The sequence below is a fragment of the Passer domesticus genome, chromosome 1 (assembly GCF_036417665.1).
Source record: "Passer domesticus isolate bPasDom1 chromosome 1, bPasDom1.hap1, whole genome shotgun sequence".
Taxonomy (NCBI): domain Eukaryota; kingdom Metazoa; phylum Chordata; class Aves; order Passeriformes; family Passeridae; genus Passer; species Passer domesticus.
Genome location: NC_087474.1, coordinates 78,890,229 through 78,910,573, shown reverse-complemented (window position 1 = coordinate 78,910,573; position 20,345 = coordinate 78,890,229). Strand labels below are relative to the sequence as shown.

The following is a 20,345-nucleotide window of genomic DNA, read 5'->3' as shown; positions in this document are numbered from 1 at the left end:
AAATATATCTGGAATTTTCACAGAAATGTGTTCCTCTTAAAAATCTTACTAAGTGAGCCTGTCTATAGTTCCATTTTCTGTCAAACATTTGTTAAGCAACCAACCTTAGAAGGACATGTTAAGTGATGCACAACTGAGTAATACACATAAAGTTTTTAGAGAGAAACAAAGAGTCAGATACGATCAAGGGTGTAATTAATAAGTGCTATACCTAGAGAACTCAAGGCACAAAGATCAGGATATAAACTGAGCTGGAAGTTTGGTTAGGACTAAGTCAGGGCTAAGTGGCACAGCCATAGCTATTGCTTGAGCTGGAGAAGCAGTTCAACTCAGAATACTGTTTCTGAATATGTGTTTCTTCTGCAATTCAGGGCGCTGATTTTCAGATTCGTTGTGAAATCCTAAATATAATGAACAGGGAATTTCCATGAAGTACTGAATAATTCAGCCAAGCTATTGCAAAAAACCTTACTGTAAACATAACAGGTGTAAGGATGAGAAACCTAAATTATTTTTACCCTTGTTTCAGGTGATCACAGTGCCACAATGTGCTCTCTCAGTGCAGCCAATGCCAAGTTCTGTCTTGACTTTTTCAGAGAGCTGAACAAAAGAAAAAGAAATGAAAATATCTTCTTCTCCCCACTAAGTCTGTCAGCTGCCTTTGGAATGGTTGTCCTTGGAGCCAGGGGCAGCACACTCGAGCAGATTGAGAAGGTAGGGCTTTGCTTGAAAAGGGAGCGCTGGCAAGATATGAGCCAAGAGGCTGATTGTGCCATCTGATACAGTTCCTAAACATCTAAAGGGCTGATGCACACAGAAAGCCCTTTTAAAAATACATTATGCTGCTCCTAATACCAAACTTCTTCAGACTAAGAATTATTATTGAATTGACTGCTCTATGAATACATCAGTGCTAAAGAAAGTGTTTTGGAGGTATCCCTGCACACTCAGAGCTCAGAAGCGTTCCTTACCTTTAATGTGGTTTTTTGCCTTCTCTGGACATTCCTTTCTCATATAGAAAGATTTCAAAGATTTCATGCACTTACCATCTCCTAAAACTATTTGTTCATTTGCAAGGATTTTATGGTAAAGAGCAAAGGGGCCCTTCTGCAGGGCCTGTGTCTGGCTGTGTTTTGGGATGCGCTTGCAACACTGCTTTAGCTTTGAAGTACCTTCACTCATCTGCATTCACCCAACATTTACATTGCAGGTCTTTCATTTCAGAGAAGTTTTGAGCAGTACAAGGCAGGAAAACAGATACCCTTCTAAGGAGGTAAGACACAATTGCAGCTCTGAGCTGAATCAACAGCAGCCAGTTTGTCAGTCTTTTTCCTTGAAGACAATCACTTAATCATAAAGCACAGCAGGGCTGATCAGCCTGTCCATCTAGATTTGCCAACCTGCTTATTACTGTTACTTTATTAGTTATTTAAGGGGCCTTGTGAGATCACACATTTCAACAACTGAGCCTTCTCATTGTGGGTTTCTAATCAAAACAGCAGTGCCAATCTAAAATGTGATATGTGCTTCAATTGCCACCTGCAAAGGTTTGCCTACAGAGCATGCCAAAGGCACCTTTGAGCTTGCTTCTCCCAGTCTCTAAGCCAGCAGCCTTTTGCTTAGTGTGCACAAGGACACCACTGTAGAATACAGTGTGGTTTGGAGGTGAACAGGTGTGGGCTGAAGGGGAACTGTTTTGTCGTTCTGCACATGTAGCGCAGGGGGAGTAGGAGGTGGTGTCCTGGTGCATTTATTCCAGTGCCTGAATCAGCGGGGTGGAGTAGGGTTTTGCATGCAGAGAGAGGCTGCAATTCACCCTCAGGTCCAACTTTGCATAGGAAAGCTCAAGCCTACCACGAAACATCTGTTTTCCTGTTTGAAGTGTGACGAAGATGAAGGAGTCCATTCCCAGTTCCAGGCTCTGTTGGCTGAAGTCAGTGAACCTGGACCAGGCTGTTGTCTCACCATTGCCAACAGGCTCTTTGGAGAAATTACGTATCCATTCTTCCAGGTAAGCCACTGTGGTCTCCCTTGTAACAGCTCCTAGGAGTGGGGAGCTCAGCAGAATGTTTTCCATCATAAAGCACAAAGGGATATATGCATTTTTTACCAATTTCTTTCTTGCTGATCTACTACATGGAACTATCCTGAAGCCATTAAATTATTTTATAAAAATAATCACATTGCAATAAACTCCTGCAATTTGTACTTTCCAGCAATACTTGGATTCCACAAAGAAATTCTATCGAGCAGAACTGGAACCAGTAAATTTTAAATACACTGAAGAAGAAGTCAGAGACAAAATTAACTTCTGGGTTGAAAATGAAACAAAAGGTAAAGAAAAAATATGCAGGTTTTTTGGTTTGCAATTGAATCACTTACATATCCCTCTCTGCTTTTTTTTCCAAAGATAGCAAGATTTTTGTATATTAAACACCTGCACTATTTTTTTCTTTTCAATAGGAAACAAAAGTAGTAAGGGGGCAAAAATGCCTTGAGTTCCTTGGTTCCAAAGCTGTACATAAATATTTGTCATTTGTCTGACAGCATTATACCACTTGTCAATTTAAAAGAAATAACTATTAATAGTCAAATTCAGCTGATTGCCAGAACAAAGTAATAATTTGTCTTAATTCATTATTTTTAAAGGTAAAATCAAGGACCTATTTGCTGCTGGTTTTATTGATCCCTCGACTGTACTTGTCCTGGTCAATGCTATATATTTTAAAGGAAAGTGGGCAGTAGAATTTAAGAAAGAAGACACTAAGGAAGCGTATTTCCACCTGAACCAGGTACAGTGTGGGCAGAAGCTGAAGCAGCTGGGGGATGGAGGTCAGATGTCTTCTGTAATAACAGATGGGGGCTTTTCTCCTCTCTGTTATCCCAAGACAAGGTGGTCTTAAGTGAGAACAATAGAAGGTTGTATTTCTCTCTGTTTTCCTAACCAAATATGTCAATGTTTGTACCAATTCACATCAGAAGTGGTTCTTGTGCAGCTGAGATCCTTGGACCAAATCCACTGAGCACATGCACTAACTTTGTTGGGGGTTTTGCAACTAAGGGTGCTGTTTCAAAAATAGTCTGCTGTTGAGATTGAAAGTGAAGATTCTGCTTCTGTGCTACTATTTATGAACAGAACAGTGTGTGATTTCGGGAAAAAAAAGTATTAAAGACAAATTGTCTCAGGGGAATGTATACATTATTCATGAGGAATTTAATTTATGGTTGCATAAGATATATCAGTTTCCTCATCTAACACACCAGAAAAAAGAAAGATATAATGAGGAAGTTGTGAGTAAAGTAATTTGGCATCATTAGAAAGGGAAATGTAGTTTTTATGCTTCTAAAATGGATAACTTAATTGGGACTACAGTTGAGAGGAACATATCAATGCTACAAGTATATTAAACCTATGACCAGTTTAAATAATGCTTTAAGCTGAACTCTAAGCTCAGTGCTGAAACCAGTTAAAACCAGGGTGATAATTTCTGTATTTTCCATTTAATTTGTTTCATGTGTTCCAGAATGAGAGAAGGAAAGTGCAGATGATGTTTCAAGAAGGATATTTTAACATGGCCATCATAGAGGAACTGAAAACAAAAGTCATAGAGCTCCAATACTTCAATAATGAACTGAGCATGTTCATTCTTCTTCCTGAAGACGACGGTGAGGACTTTACTGGCCTAGAACAGGTAACACTTCATTTTCTCTCTAGTAACATACATAGAGAGCAATGCTTTAGCATTGCTTCAGTGTGGTCAGAAGACAAGTGGGAAAAACTGAACTTCCTTTCCTTGCATTCATTGTGGTGCCACTCATTACTCCCAATACCACCTTACAGCTTGAATGTGCCCTCACCTACGAAAAACTCGCAGAATGGACCAGCTCGGCTACGATGCAACCACTGAGAGTGAAGGTGTACCTGCCCCAGTTCAAGATGGAGGAAAGTTATGTTCTCAACAGCACTCTCCAGGAGATGGGAGTAATGAATGTTTTTGACTGGGGAAAAGCTGATTTGTCAGGAATCTCTATGAAAGGTGGCTTGGTTGTGTCCAAGGCCATCCAGAAGACAATTGTAGAAGTCAATGAAGAGGGCACCGAAGCGGGTTGTTCCATGGGGCTTCTTGCAATGCCTCTGTGTTGCCCAGTAACTTGTGAGTTCAGAGCTGACCGCCCATTCCTCTTCTTCATCAGACACAACCAAACCAACACCATTCTCTTCTTTGGAAGATATTCCTCTCCTTAAGCGGAGGTTATATTGGAAATTAGATCTTTCTCCCCATTTCCGTCCCATTGACAAGCAATAAGGATAAAAGACAAAACAAAAGACAATTCTCTAGACTTTGTCCTAAAGTCTGGTTTGCTGTAAATAAAAAGACTATCTGAGAAGACCCAAATTAAAGAAAAAACCCTAAACCCCATGAATCATAGGCATATTTTACTTTTAGAAGCTCTCATGAAAATGACATCTACCTTAAAATACTCTATGAGGTATTTGCCAAAACGCTGTAATCGTCTAGAGATATCTGCAAAGAAATTTTTACTTTGACCTTTCCTAATGCAGTAGGGATCCAATAAACCCATGAGTTTAGTGCCCTGAAGATAAGTGATACCTTCTCTCACATGAAGTAGACAGGAGGATAGGGATCTGCATTAAAGGCATAACCTCAGCTACTTGGTCTCTTCTAGCCTTACCTACCTAAGGTCTCAAGTAAAATAGCACTTTACAGGGCAGCATCACAATATTCCCCTGGAGTCTCCTATTAAATAATGATTGGGGGCAGTGTTTCAAAGTGGAGCTCTCAGGGTTTATTCTCAGAGAGCAAAGAAGACAGAAGACTTTCTGGCATAATTTTGTTTGCTCTCAAGAAGGGCAGACCCACTGCTTTTTTTTTTTTTTTTTTTTTTTTTTTTTGTGAAAAACCCTGTCTCTGCGACCAAGTTCTCCAACTTCCTCATAAACCTCATAAATTCCCAGATAATAAAACCAGGGTTTCAGAATAGTGGGACAATTTTCTGACAAGGCCTGCTCTGTGATGGCTGGGAATGAGACACATAATTCTCACATAAAACTTTGAGTAGTGATCAGCCATTCTCACGTCTAAGAGCCAGCTCTGTTTGGGCTTCAGATAGCATGAGTTTCTTGTTCCAGCTATTTTTTTAATCATTAACATAAAAAAAAATCTATAAGTGATGTTTTTTAAATGGGTAGCCTGTGTTTATTATTTATTATTATTACTACTATTTATCATGATAAAGCCATTGCAAACTAAATAATAAATGTAGTAGTCTGCATAGTAAAGTAAATGTAGTAGAATAGTAAATGTAGTAAAATTAAGTGAACAGAGGAATAGTCTAATACAGTAAGTAAAAATAATGGTATTCCTTTCCAAAAATGTAAATGACACTGAAGTCTACCTCCCACTTTTAAATATTCCCCATGCTGAGATTAGGCCCTGGATAATTCAACATTAGGGTACATAAACTCTGAACCTTCTCCCTCTTTTACAAGACCACTATTAGTGCCTGACTTAGGGGATGAGCAGTTCTCATTTGCTTCTCTCTGGGAAGCAAATTAAGAGGAAAATTTCTGGTACAGCTAATTTTCTTGCTTATGATCTAGTTCCCTAAACCACCTCCTGGATGTTGTGGAGTAGGTGGTGGGAAGGAATAGCCACAAGAAGGGAGCAGCCTGCCCAGTCTGGCAGAAGGTAACGTCCAAAATCCACAGACACATGAAGAATACTTGCTTTTATGGGAAAAATATTCCAGCCTTTGATGACTCACTTCTCCTTTCCCTGTTACTCACTGATGGGAAGAAGGTAAGCACTGTGAGCATACTAGTACCATTGTAGAACTGATGATTCAAAGGGCTCTTCCAAATGCTGAGATATGCAGGAAAAATTACAGTAAATTACAGTACTCAACACAAATTGAACTGCTGAATAAAGCAGACCCATTATAGTCTGGAGATGCTTCATATGGCTGCAATTGCAGTATAAAATACAGCCTGAAATAGTAAGATTACCTGAAGAGACACAGTTTTCATACCAATTAGCTGGTAAGAGAACACAAAACACATGCTGTTAGCTCTTTGATAAATAAAGTATTCAAAAAACAGCTATACACATTTTTCAACAACTGCTTTTGGGATTCTGTGATATCTGGTTTGTTTCCAGTTAAAATTACTTGGGTTAGAAGAAAAAAAGTGAAATGAACAGTATTAGAATTTATTAGCTTGCACAATCAGGCCTATATATTTTCAGATAAAATGTAAAAGAAAAATAATCAATGTGATAAAGGCAAGTGCTTTAACATATTATCCCAAAAAGCACAAGTCTTACAACAAGAAATTTTGTGTGTGAGTAAAGGAGAAGGTGTGGCTGAAACAGGGATTTCATTTAGTTTACTGCAGCAGAAGTAACTTCATATTGTAATTTAAAAAAAAACCCAAAAACTTAATTCAGGGATATTGAGATAATTCAGAACCTGCAACAAAATACAGTATAAATTATAATTAAAAAACTCCTTCTCCTTATAAAATCTTTTTTTCCTTACTGCCATTTTAATCTACAAGACACGAAAAAAAATGTGGTGAAAAACACCAGAAGCTGGAAAGTAGCCTCCTGCTGCTAGTGTAGTGGCAGCAGCTCCTACTGTGGAGGGCAGTGCTTCCACAAAATCATGGATGTTTACTTGAAAATAGAAGGTAAACCCTCCACTCTGGCAGCAAATGCTTCTCCTGTGGGAAACTGTAGTCTGTAAAAGTTTGATGCCAAGCAATAGAGCTCGCAGAGCAGAGAAAAGTTGGAAACTCCAAATGGTGCCTGGAGCAGACATAGCCCCGAAGGGCATTTCACTGCCTCATCCCCAGGGACATGCTCCACGCTAAGTGTTGAACCAGCCATGATGACAGCCTACAAAAGGGTAGACTGGCAAAAAAACAAAGCAGAAGATGTCAAATAGCATTTGCATGAGGATCCATGGAAAGGTAACACACATTTTTCCTGCATTAGAAAAATCTGTGTCTTCCCACAGTCTGATTAACTGAGTAGCTCTTTACATATACACATTGCCACTGAACTTTATTCTCTCTGATGGTTGCAGTTCTGCTCAGTTTTCTCTGAAACTGTGCTTTCCTTTAAACAGTTTTTAGTACCTATGTATAACATAATTTTTTATTATATCTTCAAAAGCTTTGCAATAGATAGGCTAGAAGGGCAAAGGAAGATTTTTGGATTGTCACTGAATAAGCCAAAGAGGTCAGCTTTGAGTCACACTCCACTCTGTCCCTCACCTTCCCCCCCACCCCATGAAGAAGACTAATGTTTCTTTTCCTCAAAATATAGCTGGTAGTAGGTTTTATAGTAGGAAATCCTAGTTCCTTATGGTCTCAGTCAGAAAGACACTCAGGCACAGTAAAATGTACACGGTATGTGACATACAGAGAGGCCATCCAAAAGCACAAGCAAACACCACTCTCAAACACTGTTCAGTAGTTCCTGAACAACCAGAGAAATTACATGTGAAAATAAGAACAGAGAAATGTTGGAAAGAGCTGCTTTCCCAGCTCCTTGCTCTCCTTGTTTATGCCAGCTTCAGAGGAAAGCTCCTTATCTTCAGATTTTCCCATCCTCATTGCTGCTATAATATCCTCATTCTGAATGGGGAAACTAAAAACCACTTCAATTATCAGACTCTGCACATACAACCCTGCACTTCAGCAAGGCAAAGAACACTGTTAAGGGTAAAGCAGCTCCCTTTCCTTTTCACAGAGGCTCTTACTGCTGTATGCTATGGCTTAACACGTATAAATTTGGATTTATAGTATCCACCCCTATGGCCTTTGCAGATGCCAGATTTGTTTCTTTACTGCTCATCAAGTCTATTATTTAATAAAGAGTAATAGCTTGTTACAATTGAATTATATTTTATATTGTGCATTATGGTTGTCTAACAGACCATGAATGTTCCTGCAGACAGATTCTGTAGTTTGTTCACCTGCCATAGTTACAAGGTATGGAAGATCTATGGGAATGGCCTGTGCAAGTACCATGGGCCTTGTTGCCATGACCTGTACAGAATGAAAATTAAAAGCTGACTCTTAGTCATTCTTTAAATACCACTGGCTGGTTTAAATTAATTTCTGAATACATGAATACTCTGGGGTCAGGCTTACAGCCCAGAAAATATGTAATTCCTGACCATTCCTCAAATCTTTTCCTCTTCCATGCTCATCTTCAGGTCCCAAAGTCATCTCAATACTGTTGCTCTAAATTTTTTCTTCAAAATGAGGTTTTAGCAAAATGTGCTTTCTCCTCAGAGCATTTCTCCCCTCTTCCTGCACACCTATGCTGTAGACCTTCATAGTTTGGCCTCAGGTAAAATACTGTAGGCTCACCTAGGCAGAGAAATGGATGTGGCTGTGCTTTTAACAACTACAAGCCATACACCACACCAGGCTGCACTCCAGGAATATATATATTTGGTCTTACAAAAACTAAGATTTTTGTAAGACCAAAAACCTTTCAGTCTTGAAAACTACACAGGAAGTTTTGAGTTTGTTCTAACATGGAAAAAAAAAGATCAATTTCAAACCTCTCTCGATAGAATTACCATCCTGCAGCTGGCTTTACTTGGAATTACATTATTTTGGCAAGGTCAGATGGCCACCATTCTTGACGAACTTCTCTCTGTCACTGCACAGATGTTGTAGTGAGTTGATGCATGTCTACCAGATGTTCAGCAGTTAGCCCAGCATCCACCCTTCCCTTCATGACAGGTGGGAGTACTGTTAGAGTGCTTTCAGCACTGAGAGCGCCTCACCCCTGAGGAGAAGGTTACAGCAAAAGCTTAAATAATTCATTTTTAAATCAGGTTTTACGTAATGAAGAAAGTTGACTTGCTGCAGATAGAATACCAGCTTAACATAGGCCTGCTCAAAGTTTCAAGGTGCAATGAATCGTGACAAAAGGCGGTGTTTGAAGATGACTCCTTGAAGGCAACAGTGGGAGTGTCTCAAAATCGTGCTCTATATATCACCAAGAGCTCAGGGAGCTGTTTAGCTTCAGCTGGCAAGCTGGATTATTACATGCCTCTTTGAAGTTTGTGGGGTAAGTATTTCTCCAAGAAAATGTAATTTCTAATTTGTATTCTTTAAGATGGAAAAAAAAAATATTATGTTTAAGAACTTTAAGGTAAGTATAAGACAGGTATGTAAAAAGACAGCATATACAGTAATTTTACCTTGCCTTCTCATTATATTTTATACTGTTTCACTGTCAAATACTTATCAGTGGGCAAAATATGTGGCTTCTGCACCACAGCACAGTAGAGTAGAAATAGATCTTTTTCATTTAAAATCTGTTGTCACATTAAAAACTATCCTTTTATAATTCTTATAATTGGGAGTAAAGGTATTTCTCTTTTCTCAATCTCACTCCCTGACAAAACCCATATATTATGTATATATATTTAGATATATGTAGATACATATATATATATATATGCATGATTGTGCTAAAAAACACCAGCAGTGATTAAATGTCTGAAACAGGACCACAGGAAAACCCTAAATTTATATACCAGCATCCAAGCAGCTGTCTTACACCTTGCATTATTGCTGTAAACTACAGAAAAGCAACCTCCAAATTTGTGGCTGGCTGTACCAAGCAACAGTGAGAAGTACCCAAAGAGTGTAGAGAGTTGACTACTCCCTACACCTGAGGGATTGAGAGCAGCCATTGCTTCAAACACCATTCAGAACCCTCTGGATGGCCATAGGGAAACTGATTCAGTGTTATATTTATCATATTGAAGGGTGGATGAAACTTTCTATTTCCTAAAAGGCAAGTAGAAGGTATTATCTTGCTGATAGGATCTTGTTGAAAGGAAACAAACACGTGTTCATATGTAAATGGATTAGGAGTTACAATATTTTTAATGATCACAGAATTTGCAGGCTTCACATCATTCACTGGTTCAGCATCACAAAACCAGCAATGAACTGGCAGTTTCTGGGCTATTGGCAATACTCTTTAAAACAAGCACTACATATTGTGACAATAAAGTCATATTTCTTTTTGCTTTAGGAAACGCTGATTTCACAATGGGCTCCATCAGTGCAGCAAATGCAGAATTTTGTTTTGATGTATTCAAAGAGGTGAAACTTCACCATCCCAACGACAATATCTTTTATTGCCCCTTGAGCATGATTGCAGCCTTGGCCATGGTCTATCTGGGAGCAAGAAACAACACTGAGTATCAGATGAAGAAGGTAAGTTACATAAATGGGTACAAACTCTCTTTGATCCTTTTCAGAGGCAGCAGATTATCCATTTATATCTTCCAAACATGCCCAGCAAAAAATGGCTTTCAAACTCTGGAGCTAATTTCCATTTCTTGCATTTCCCCATGAAGTGCAAGAATCACCTTTGGTTTTCATTAAGAAAGAACGGTTTTGGAGGATGGTTAAGGCAGGTGTCTTGCTTCAGCTTATATTATCTCAGACACCTGATTCCTTTCAGGTGGAAAGGACAACTTGAGACATACAAAAGATGAAACACTCAGAAAACAAAAGTCATAGTTGTAAATACAGTGCTGTAAGGCTGTAGCTGGTTTATGGGCAATGCCATTAACTGGAAAAGACAGGATCTAAGCTGAAGATCACAATCACAAATTTTCAGTGCGGTGCCTGGTTTAAAGCTCACATGAAATTTCTCAGTTTATTTTTGGTCCAATCAGACTTGCTTAGTGAAAACCTACAGTTTTAGCACAAATATCAGTGACTGACACTGTGGACTTCACATACCTAATTTCTACTTTCAATTGCAGGTTCTTCACTTTGACAAAATTGCAGGACTTGGAAGTATCCAAACCAAGGTACAGAAATCTAAGGTACATTGATTTCTCTTTCACATCCTTTTCCTGAGAACAGACTGTTCTGATTGTGCTTTCAGTAGTTTCAACACCTTGCCAAACTTTAGCTAATTCTCTTAATTTAAGAGATGCAAGTTAAAAAAAATACAACAAACCACCAAAGCCCAAAGAACAACAGCAACAAAACAAATGCCAAGCAAACAACAACCAACAAAAACAAACAAACAAACAAAAAATACCACTCCAAAACGAACAAAAACAAAATCCAAAACACCACCAGAAAAAGAAGACAGGCTGCACATATTGCAAGTGACAGGACAAGATAGGGTGCTTTGGGCACCAGGATACATTTTGGTGTAAGTGAACTCCACACCTGCAAGTGCTGCTGGGCTGCAGCCCTTGAAAGGGTCTCAGCACCTGAAGCTGGGGTACAGTAGGCAGACTTGCAGCTGAGACTCCAAAGTGGGACAGCAGAAAAGAGCCCAGAATCCCCAAAGGATGAAAAGTAACCACATCCTTACAAAGCTACAGGGACTTTAACAGCCTCCAATTCCCACTGCTACCCCAAGAGAGCCATGAGGGGTCCCAGTACCTTGATATCACCTGTATACTTCTGTCCATGTTAATCTGCTGCCTCTGTAAAGATAAAAAAAGCCATGGAGCCTGGTGTGTCCCCATTTACTTGGGATGCAAAACACAAGGTGGGACTTAAAAAAGGATGAGACTTTTTTTTTTAAACAAAGATAAAAAAGCTAGAGCATTTAGGGACTCATTAAACATTTAGAAAGGAGCTGTTCAACACAATTATTCTCAAAACATAAAGTTCCATCTACTGTTTATCACTGTGCAGTTTTCTTACATTCTTTTAGCCTGTGTCACCATTCTTGGAACTTGAGACAGGTGAGCCATTTTTTCACTGTACTACAAAACACTTCCTGACTCCCTTGCCATCTAGCTCTCTTCTTCCATCTGCAGCTTCTGCAAAAAAATGCTATGAAAATGCAAGCAGTGCCTGGGATTTAGAGGCTTTGTACCTATGAAAAGTCACCAATTTCAATAATTAACTTCTAGAATGAGTGGCATAAGTTGCTACTTGTACTGAACATCCCTCCCATGGAACTCTTAGACCCTGTTACATGTTCATTTGCAAATGCCCAAACACTGTGTGTTTTCCCACGTTATTTGTACCTTATAAATAATCCTCTTTCTCGTAAAATAACCTAACAGCTATACTTTTCTGTCTTCTTATCAACAACTCAGTGTGGCAAGTCTGTGAATATCCACATACTGTTTAAAGCAATTCTCTCTGATATCACTGCACCAGAAGCCAATTATTCACTGAGCATTGCCAACAGACTCTATGCTGAGAAGACAAGTCAGATCCTACCGGTAAGTGATCTTTTGATAAACCCTGTAAAATTCTCTAATCCAGGAGGACTGGCCAGAGTAGGTGACCAGTTAATCCAATAGTCCCTACTGGTGCGGATTTACTTGGTTTTTCCCTTTGCCATGGCCCTGGCAACAGTCTAGAATAGAAAATAATTTGAGGCTAAATATGACCCTATTAAAAAATGAATGGAGTAATAAACAAAATTATTAGTAATGTAACTCCTCAATCCCTACTTGCTTCCCCAAAGCATTTCATTTTACTGGTTGTTGGAGTTTTTTCAGAAAATAATTTGACTTTAGCATATTTCTTCACTTGAAAACTCACCTCAAAACCAAATTTTGAAAGTGTCAAAAATCTTTCTTTCATATTTTCAAAACAAAAGATACAAATATTCTAAATCAAAGGAACTTCTTATCTTTAAAAATAAGAAAAAATGCTTTGATAAAAGGAAGAGGACTTAAAAACGATAAAGCAGTCTAAAATTAATCTGAAAACAGGGGGTTTGGATCAGGTTTTCTTCCAGAAATTCTAAAACATTTTTAATATATGCTCTAAACTGGTCACATACTAAAGACGTCAGATCTGAAATTGTCATGAAACAAAATAATTTTTCTGGTCCAGTTTTAGCAAATTATTTCAGTAAGTAAGCAATGAGAACACCTTAACCATGACATCAATATAAAAATCTTATTAGTCATATTTTGTGTCACTTTCATATTGTTTCTAAAAAATTACTAGTTCACTGGCTATAATTAATTGGTATCTTTACAGATCTACTCAAAATGTGTGAAGAAACTGTACAAATCTGGTCTAGAAATGGTCAATTTCAAAACAGCATCAAATCAAGCCAGACAGCGCATTAATTCCTGGGTAAAAAATCAGACAAATGGTAAGTCCGACAAGACTATGAGATATATTCCTGTCTGTATAAAATACAATTGTATTTTAACATATTTTAAAATGTATTTAATGTATTTTAAAATACAACTGTATTTTAGCAATTTCTGAAAGGACTAAACATTAGAGGAGAAATTTCCTCTTCCTGTTCCCATTAGTGGATATATTCCGTGGAAAGGGATGACTCTATTGCATCTTTGTGGCAGTGGCAGAGTGTTTTAAATACATCTGGCAAAGGCAGAGGTGCCATGATATGCACACTTAATATGCACATTTTATATGCACTTTTTGTATCTGGAGAGATTAACTCATGCAAGGTTACTCCCAGAATCTCTAGAATATTGGCATATTTTTACAAGGATATGCTGGATAGGTAAGAAATGAGCTTCCAGGGGAGAAAGTAATGCATACTAAACTGATGGAAGGAAATCAATGATTCAGAAGCTTGTGTGCACTTATTGTGTTGAGGTGGAAGGAAAAACCTGGAGTGAATTGTGAGAAACAAACATATTGAGAAAATCTGTGTTGGTTCTTCCCTCTCCCTTTCCTTCTTTCCTATATAAATATTTATTTTTTCCAAGCGCTGGTTGGAAATGTTCCTGGGAATCTATAACACTCTTCAATCTACCAGTCCTCTTGCAGAAATGTCTGGCCAGGTGCCTGTCTTTCAGTGTATTATTAAATCATACTTCTGAATCTTAATTCAATGTGCAGACTTTTAGAGAAGAAAAAGTCAAGTGAAGGACCAGTATATTGATTAACTTCTAAAATGCAAGACTACTGCTATGAAACTTACCACTCTGTGTCCTACCGCTTTCTTAAAGGACAGATCCAGGATTTCCTTGAACCAAGCTCGGTTAATCCTCAGACTGCGCTGGTCCTTGTGAATGCCATTTACTTCAAAGGGAAATGGAAGGTTGCGTTTAAAGAAGAACACACGCAGGAAGTGCCCTTCAATGTGACAGAGGTGGGGGGCACAGACACAGCTTCTGGCCAGATGTGTATTTGTTCTATTTAAAATTCTGTTATCATTGACTGCGTGATTTACCTGGGTGCCTCACTATCAGACTTACAATAGCTGTGTCTGACAGAGCAAACCAGCAGATGAGACAAAAATGGAGACAAAGCTATTTTCCAAAGGCAGCATGGTTGAAAATTGAATCCTGCCCTTTCAAAGGCCTTGTACATTTGTCTGACCAAAGAAAAAGATTGCTCCCACAATCATCTGACATATTTTTGTTTTTGCAGCAAGAGAGCAGACCCGTGCAAATGATGCATCAGAACGGCACCTTCAGAGTGGGAAGAGTGGCTGAAGATAAAATTAAGGTCCTGGAGCTTCCCTATGCCAGCGGAGAGCTGAGCCTGTTGGTGCTGCTGCCTGATGACATCTCTGGCCTGGCACAGGTATGGCCCTGGCAGGGCAAGCAGAAGACTTGTGGCTTCAGTGGGGCTTGGCTGCTGTCAGACTTTTTGCTTCCCATTGACATGGCAGCTGCCCACCCCACGGCTGTGCTGGGCAGGCAGGGAGCACAAAATGTGCCCAGGTGCTCAGGCAGAGCCTCTGAGGAGAGTCCTGAGCTCAGTTGTATAAAATGAAGGTAAAGCAGTGTAGTGCTGCTGCAGCACTGCAGAAGAGGATGTTGCTATACAGGCAGTGTTATAAAATTACCCATCTGTACCCAAGAAAGGATAAAAATCAATGCAGTCTATAATATATGAACAATTACTCATATTTCAGTAATTTTAAATTATAAAATAAAGTTATTACAGATGTAGAAGATTTTGCATTTGTTAGGTGCTACCAACTGTAGGTAAATTTTCATGGTCTCGTTTTTGCAATCTTTCACAAGCTGACTGATTTGCTAGACTGTGAAACTGTTGGGTTGTGCCTCATAAGACACAAGATTACTTGGACAAAGGGAGTTGTGTTAAGTTGGTAAAAATCTGAATAAAAGGTGAGTGACACAGGCAGTACTGGAGAGGCAATTAATAAAATACTAGAAGGATGCCAATAGGATGAGCTGCAGGAACCATTCTGGTTGGGGGTTTTACTTTAGTGATAGCCTTGACAGAAATGAATGGTAGGAAGAAGTTTGATTTGCATCCCACGTTTCATTCCCTGCCTCTCTTTGCAGATTGAGAACAAAATCAGCTTTGAAAAACTTGCTGAGTGGACCAGTTTCAACGTGATGGAAAAGAAGAGAGTAAAAGTGTACCTCCCACGCATGAAGATTGAGGAGAAATATAACCTCACATCTGTCCTGACATCCTTGGGTATGACCGACCTGTTCAGCCCTTCAGCCAACCTCTCTGGCATCTCTTCAGCAGAGGGCCTGAAGGTGTCTGAGGCCATCCACGAAGCACACATGGAAGTCACTGAAGAGGGAACTGAGGAGGCTGGGTCAGCAGATGACACAGAAGACATCCAACCTTCCTCTGAGTTTGAAGAGTTCAAGGCTGACCACCCATTCCTTTTCTTGATCAAACACAATCCAAGCAACCTGATCCTCTTCTTTGGTAGATATTGTTATCCATAAAGAGAAGAGGGCTGGAATAATGCTTGCCTACCCCTTAGAACAGACCCCTTTTACTCTGGTATTGTAGTATAATCTAATCTCCAATATTTTCTGCAAGTGAAAAGGCTACTCTAGGTTGTACCCTTTCCTGAAGCTTCGATAGCACAGAGACACCTGCAGGTGAGGAAACAGCAGCAAGTCTGTTTGCTCCTTCCCCTTCTCAGACAGTTTTCAGTGTGGATTGAGCCAAGTAAAGAGTAAGCCCTCAGAGAATAGAGGCCCTCACAGGCCAGGAAGGGGTCACATGATTTTCACTTGAGGAAGGAACTGCAGACAGTTCTCCAAGTCTTTGGTATTCCATTACGTGGAAAGCCATGGGCTACGCCCATTCCCTGGTACTATCCTGCTAACAAACCCATGCAGTTCCTGAAACACTGGCTTTGAAATCCCCCAGTCTGGAGAAGATGCTTGTGGACAAGGTTCTGCTATGCAGGTATTAATTGGTGCCTATGTAAATTTGTAAATTTTACTTATTTTTTACTTATCTGTCGGGAAATGGTGCACATATCCACTATGACCAGAGCTGTCCTCTCACCATGAGTACCTCATGTAATACTGAATTTCTTCCAGAGGCTTTCCAAAGTCAGGGAGAGTTTCCCTTCCACTTCAGAATGTTCAAGGAGATCTAACGTAGTCTAGGTGCAGTTATGTCTTGTCACAGAGTATAGCTTCAAAGCCTGAAACATGGATATCTGGATGATCCAGGACTCTACTGCCAAGCAAAAGACTTACATGAATTTTTGTTTGAAACATTGGAAGTTACTCCAAATTTGAGAACATTTTTATTTTTGTGAAAAATCCTGAAAGTGGTGTTAAAGAATCTGATTTCTCCATGGGAGTTTTGTGAAAAAACACAGCTTTCAAAAGAATTCCTGTTTCTGTTGATCTTGCTTAACAAGTAAAATTCAATTTGTTCCTGGAAAGTTCTCAGTTGTTCAAAACTCAAGAGCATTATTATTCTATGAATGTAGCTGGGCTTCTTTGTTCCTATAGTAATCCAAGACTACATCTCTTGTTTTCAAGAAATACATGAGAATCCTAATTTTCTCTGTCTTTTTTTCCAATGTGTCCACTAGCACCTCCAAGTACAGTTCCATTGGCACAATATTATGACCTGTTTTCATTCTAATCATATATTACTGATTTTGATGCACATAATTGATTTTTTTCTTTCTTAACACAATAAAAGAAAGTCACAAATCCTGGTCATGAAATTATCTGAATTTTCTTAATTTTCTGGGTGACTAACCCTTAAAATATTATTACATTGGTAACTGTTGTGAGCAAAATGGGATTTAGTATAAAATTCTCCAGTTTTTAGAATTAATAAAGTTATGTAAATATGAAGTTTCCTACCCATTTTTGAAATAAATGGATGCACACTTCTATAGTTTGATTCCTCCATGTAATACTGGTTACCAAGAAATAGCCCAGTGAAATATTAACTTATTCTTATTTATTCTTTGATACAATTCCAATGGGTATTAAAGATGCACTATTACTTGGAAAAATATTTCAAGGAAAAACTGTTCCAGCAACTCTGCCATTTGAGATGATGAAATCATCCGAAAAATCATGTAACTCAAAGGGCATAAGAAAGAATAAGTAGATGGACAACTCTTAGGCAAAGCATTTCCCCACTGAGAGTTTTGAGAGGAGGTACTCTGTCACTAATATCAGCTATTCCAATAATAAGGGACAGGGAAACCCTGAATGTACATATAGACTGGGCAATAAGTTTCTGGAGAGAAGCCCCGTGGAAAGGGACCCCTGGGGGTCCTGCTCAGTGACAAGCTGAACATGAGCCAGCAGTGCCCTGGCAGCCAGGAAGGCCAACCCTGTCCTGGGGGCATCAGGCACAGCACGGCCAGCGGGCAAGGGAGGGGATTGTCCTGCTCTGCTCTGAGCTGGGGTGGCCTCACCTCCAGTGCTGGGGGCAGTTTTGGGAACCACAGTATAAAAAAGACAAACTATTGGGGATTATCCAAAGGAGGGCCATGAGGGTGGTAAAGGGCCTTGAGGGGAAGCAATAGAAGGAGCAGCTGAGATCTTGGTTTATTCAGCCTGGAAAAGAAGAGATTGAGGGAGACATCTCATTGCATTCTGCAGCTTTCTCAGGTGGGAAAGCAGAGGACCAGGAATACGTCTCCTCTCTGATGACTATAACAGGCCCTGAGGGAATATCAGAAATCTGTGTCAGGGTAGGCTTAGCTTAGATACTAGGAAAAGACTTTTCACCCAGAGTGTTTGGGCACTGGAAAGGCTCCCCAAAGAAGTGGTCATAGCACCATCCTGATAAAATTCAAGAAGTGTTTGGACAACGATTTTGGGTACATGCTGTCATTCTTGGGGCTGTTTTATGCAGGGCCAGAAGTTGGACTTCATGATCCAGATCCTTCCAACTCAGGACATTCTGTGATTCTATTTCCACATTAACATATAGTGTGGCATGATAAAAGCAGACCTGTAGAAGAAAAAAGGTGGTGCTACCTGTCTGACACCCACATTACCTGAATGTCATCAGGATGTTTGTGATATAGGCTCCGTTTTTTTCCAGTGGTAAAGACAGCTATTTCACCAAGTACATTTTAATTATTTTTATTTAGAAATTAAAGCAGTGGTCTAAACTGTTCCAAGAGATGCAAAATTTCAACATCTCAAGGCTTGCCATAAGCAGTTTAATCACTTTCTGCATGTCTTGTAGCCAGAAGCACTTGATCCAGTCTGTTAAATTTAAAAGCCTGTACACTTAAACAATAAGAAGAACTCAAAAGGGTTACATCTGAAAACTTTCCTTCCTATGATAATTAAACCAGAAAGTGCTCAAAGTACAAAGATATGCCTCAATGACCAATGCTGTTTCCTGAACAGCAATAATAGATAAAATTAAGGAATGGGAGAAAAGCAAAGGGGCCATGATTCAGAGGCAAGTACAAAGCTTCCCCTTTCCAAAAAGAAAAAACAAGAGTCAGTAAAAATTGCAAATTCAGAAATACTGTACTAAACCTGTAACTTGCTTTAATATTTGCTTTTTTACAATATTAAAATGCCCCAAAAGTATTTAATGAAAAAAGTCAAAAATAAATAAACCTTGAAAACGTCCTTGTTATGACTGGCATTTTTGTCACAATCTTCCAAATGGGTTTTCTGAAGAACTGAGTCCCTTTTTCTCATACAGACTGCTGTGCAGTACCAGAAATAAGGCTTAGTAGGTAAGAAGAAAAAATCTGAAACTTTCTTCATCTAGTGGTACAAATTGCAGAAAGAGACATCCAAGGGCCTGCCACTATGAGGCAACATTTCTCTCTGTACAGCATGGAAATAATACTTGTCTGTGAAACATGCTGTACACTCCCATTCCAAGTGCCTCATCCACATTGCTGTACTTTCTTTGCACATTAATGAGCAATAACCCTGCTCTCTCCATCTCCTTTGAGATCTTCCTCTAGATATTACATGGAAGCAGAGAACAGCTGAGACTGAAAGTGACCTCTGCTGATTTTTTATTCTAAGATCAACCTTTCAGTCAGGGTCAGCTACAGCAGGTTACTTGGGATCATGTCCTTCTGTGTTTTGAATATTTCCAAGGATGGAGACTCCACAGCCTCTTTGGGCAACCTGGGTTTACCTCCCTATCCAAAAGAAAATGTATTTTCTTATGTTTAAATGTAATTTCTGCTGTTTCAGGTTGTGTCCCTTCTCTCTTGCCTGATCACAGGAGCAAGTCTAGCTGCATCTTCTTTTTACTCTCTCATCAAGAAGGTTATGCACACAAATAAGATCCCTCTGCACTTTCTCCTCTCCAGGGTAACAAGTCCCATCTCTCCAAGCCTCTTCTCTCATGACAGATATTTTAAGCACTTAATCATCTTCTCTGCTCCTGCTCCCATCTCGTTTGGAATGGAAATCCCAGAGCCAGACAGAGCATTCCATCTGTGGTCCCACCAGTGCTGAGTGGGGGGGGCAGGAAAGCCCCCCCTTACCTGCTGGCAGTGCTTTCTGTAAGTCATCCCCTTGTGCTGTTGAGTTTACTTGCCACAAGGACACATTGCTGACTCACGGTCAGCTTGGTGTCTGCCAGGCATCCCAGTTCTTTTTTGCAAAGCCAACACGATGGCATGGACCCTTGTCCGGCAACATTTCACCTTTTCTGCAGAGTCTTTTCCTGCAGGAGGCAAGTCAGGAGTATTGCCAAGAATCTCAGTAGGCTGCTGTTCATAGGAGAGGAAGGCTTTGTGGAAGGATGTCTGTGTTGAAACAAACCAAGAGATTTGTTTATCCTATTTTGTGCAAAAGAAAATGCTATTTTTCCCGGGAATATGTGCCGAGATAAAGGACATACTGGGCAGACTCTGAGTGATGGGAGGTAACGTAGCAGGCATGGTGACATGGGCAGTGCTAGCCACAGGCTGCCACAAACAGGTTTCTCTCTGGGGAGGGATGCTAGTAACTAAGGTCCCAGGTGGCACAGCCAAATGTCGTGCCAATGCCAGCTGCCATCTTTCCTGCCCTGTGTGTGTGCTGGCTGCAAGGCCCTCGTTACCCTGCTGCCTCCTTAGGAGCCAGTGAGTAAGTCCATACCCAGCGTCACCCTCGCTGCTGGC

At 39.7% G+C, this 20,345-nt stretch overlaps 2 protein-coding genes across 2 annotated transcripts; both read left to right on the top strand.

Annotated features, from left to right (window-relative positions):
- Nucleotides 1–546: 546 nt before the first annotated feature.
- Nucleotides 547–4,246, top strand: LOC135297627 (leukocyte elastase inhibitor A-like). The gene is made up of 6 exons (XM_064415729.1): nucleotides 547–714; nucleotides 1,823–2,011; nucleotides 2,217–2,334; nucleotides 2,650–2,792; nucleotides 3,525–3,692; nucleotides 3,842–4,246. The coding sequence occupies exons 1-6, from the start codon at nucleotides 547–549 to the stop codon at nucleotides 4,244–4,246; spliced, it is 1,191 nt and encodes a 396-aa protein (XP_064271799.1).
- Nucleotides 4,247–10,108: 5,862 nt separating this feature from the next.
- LOC135304387 (ovalbumin-like) lies at nucleotides 10,109–15,702 on the top strand. Its single transcript, XM_064426724.1, has 7 exons — nucleotides 10,109–10,276; nucleotides 10,834–10,881; nucleotides 12,139–12,267; nucleotides 13,040–13,157; nucleotides 13,990–14,132; nucleotides 14,414–14,569; nucleotides 15,301–15,702. Exons 1-7 carry the CDS (start codon nucleotides 10,109–10,111, stop codon nucleotides 15,700–15,702), a joined length of 1,164 nt encoding a protein of 387 aa, XP_064282794.1.
- The last annotated feature ends 4,643 nt before the right edge of the window (nucleotides 15,703–20,345 follow it).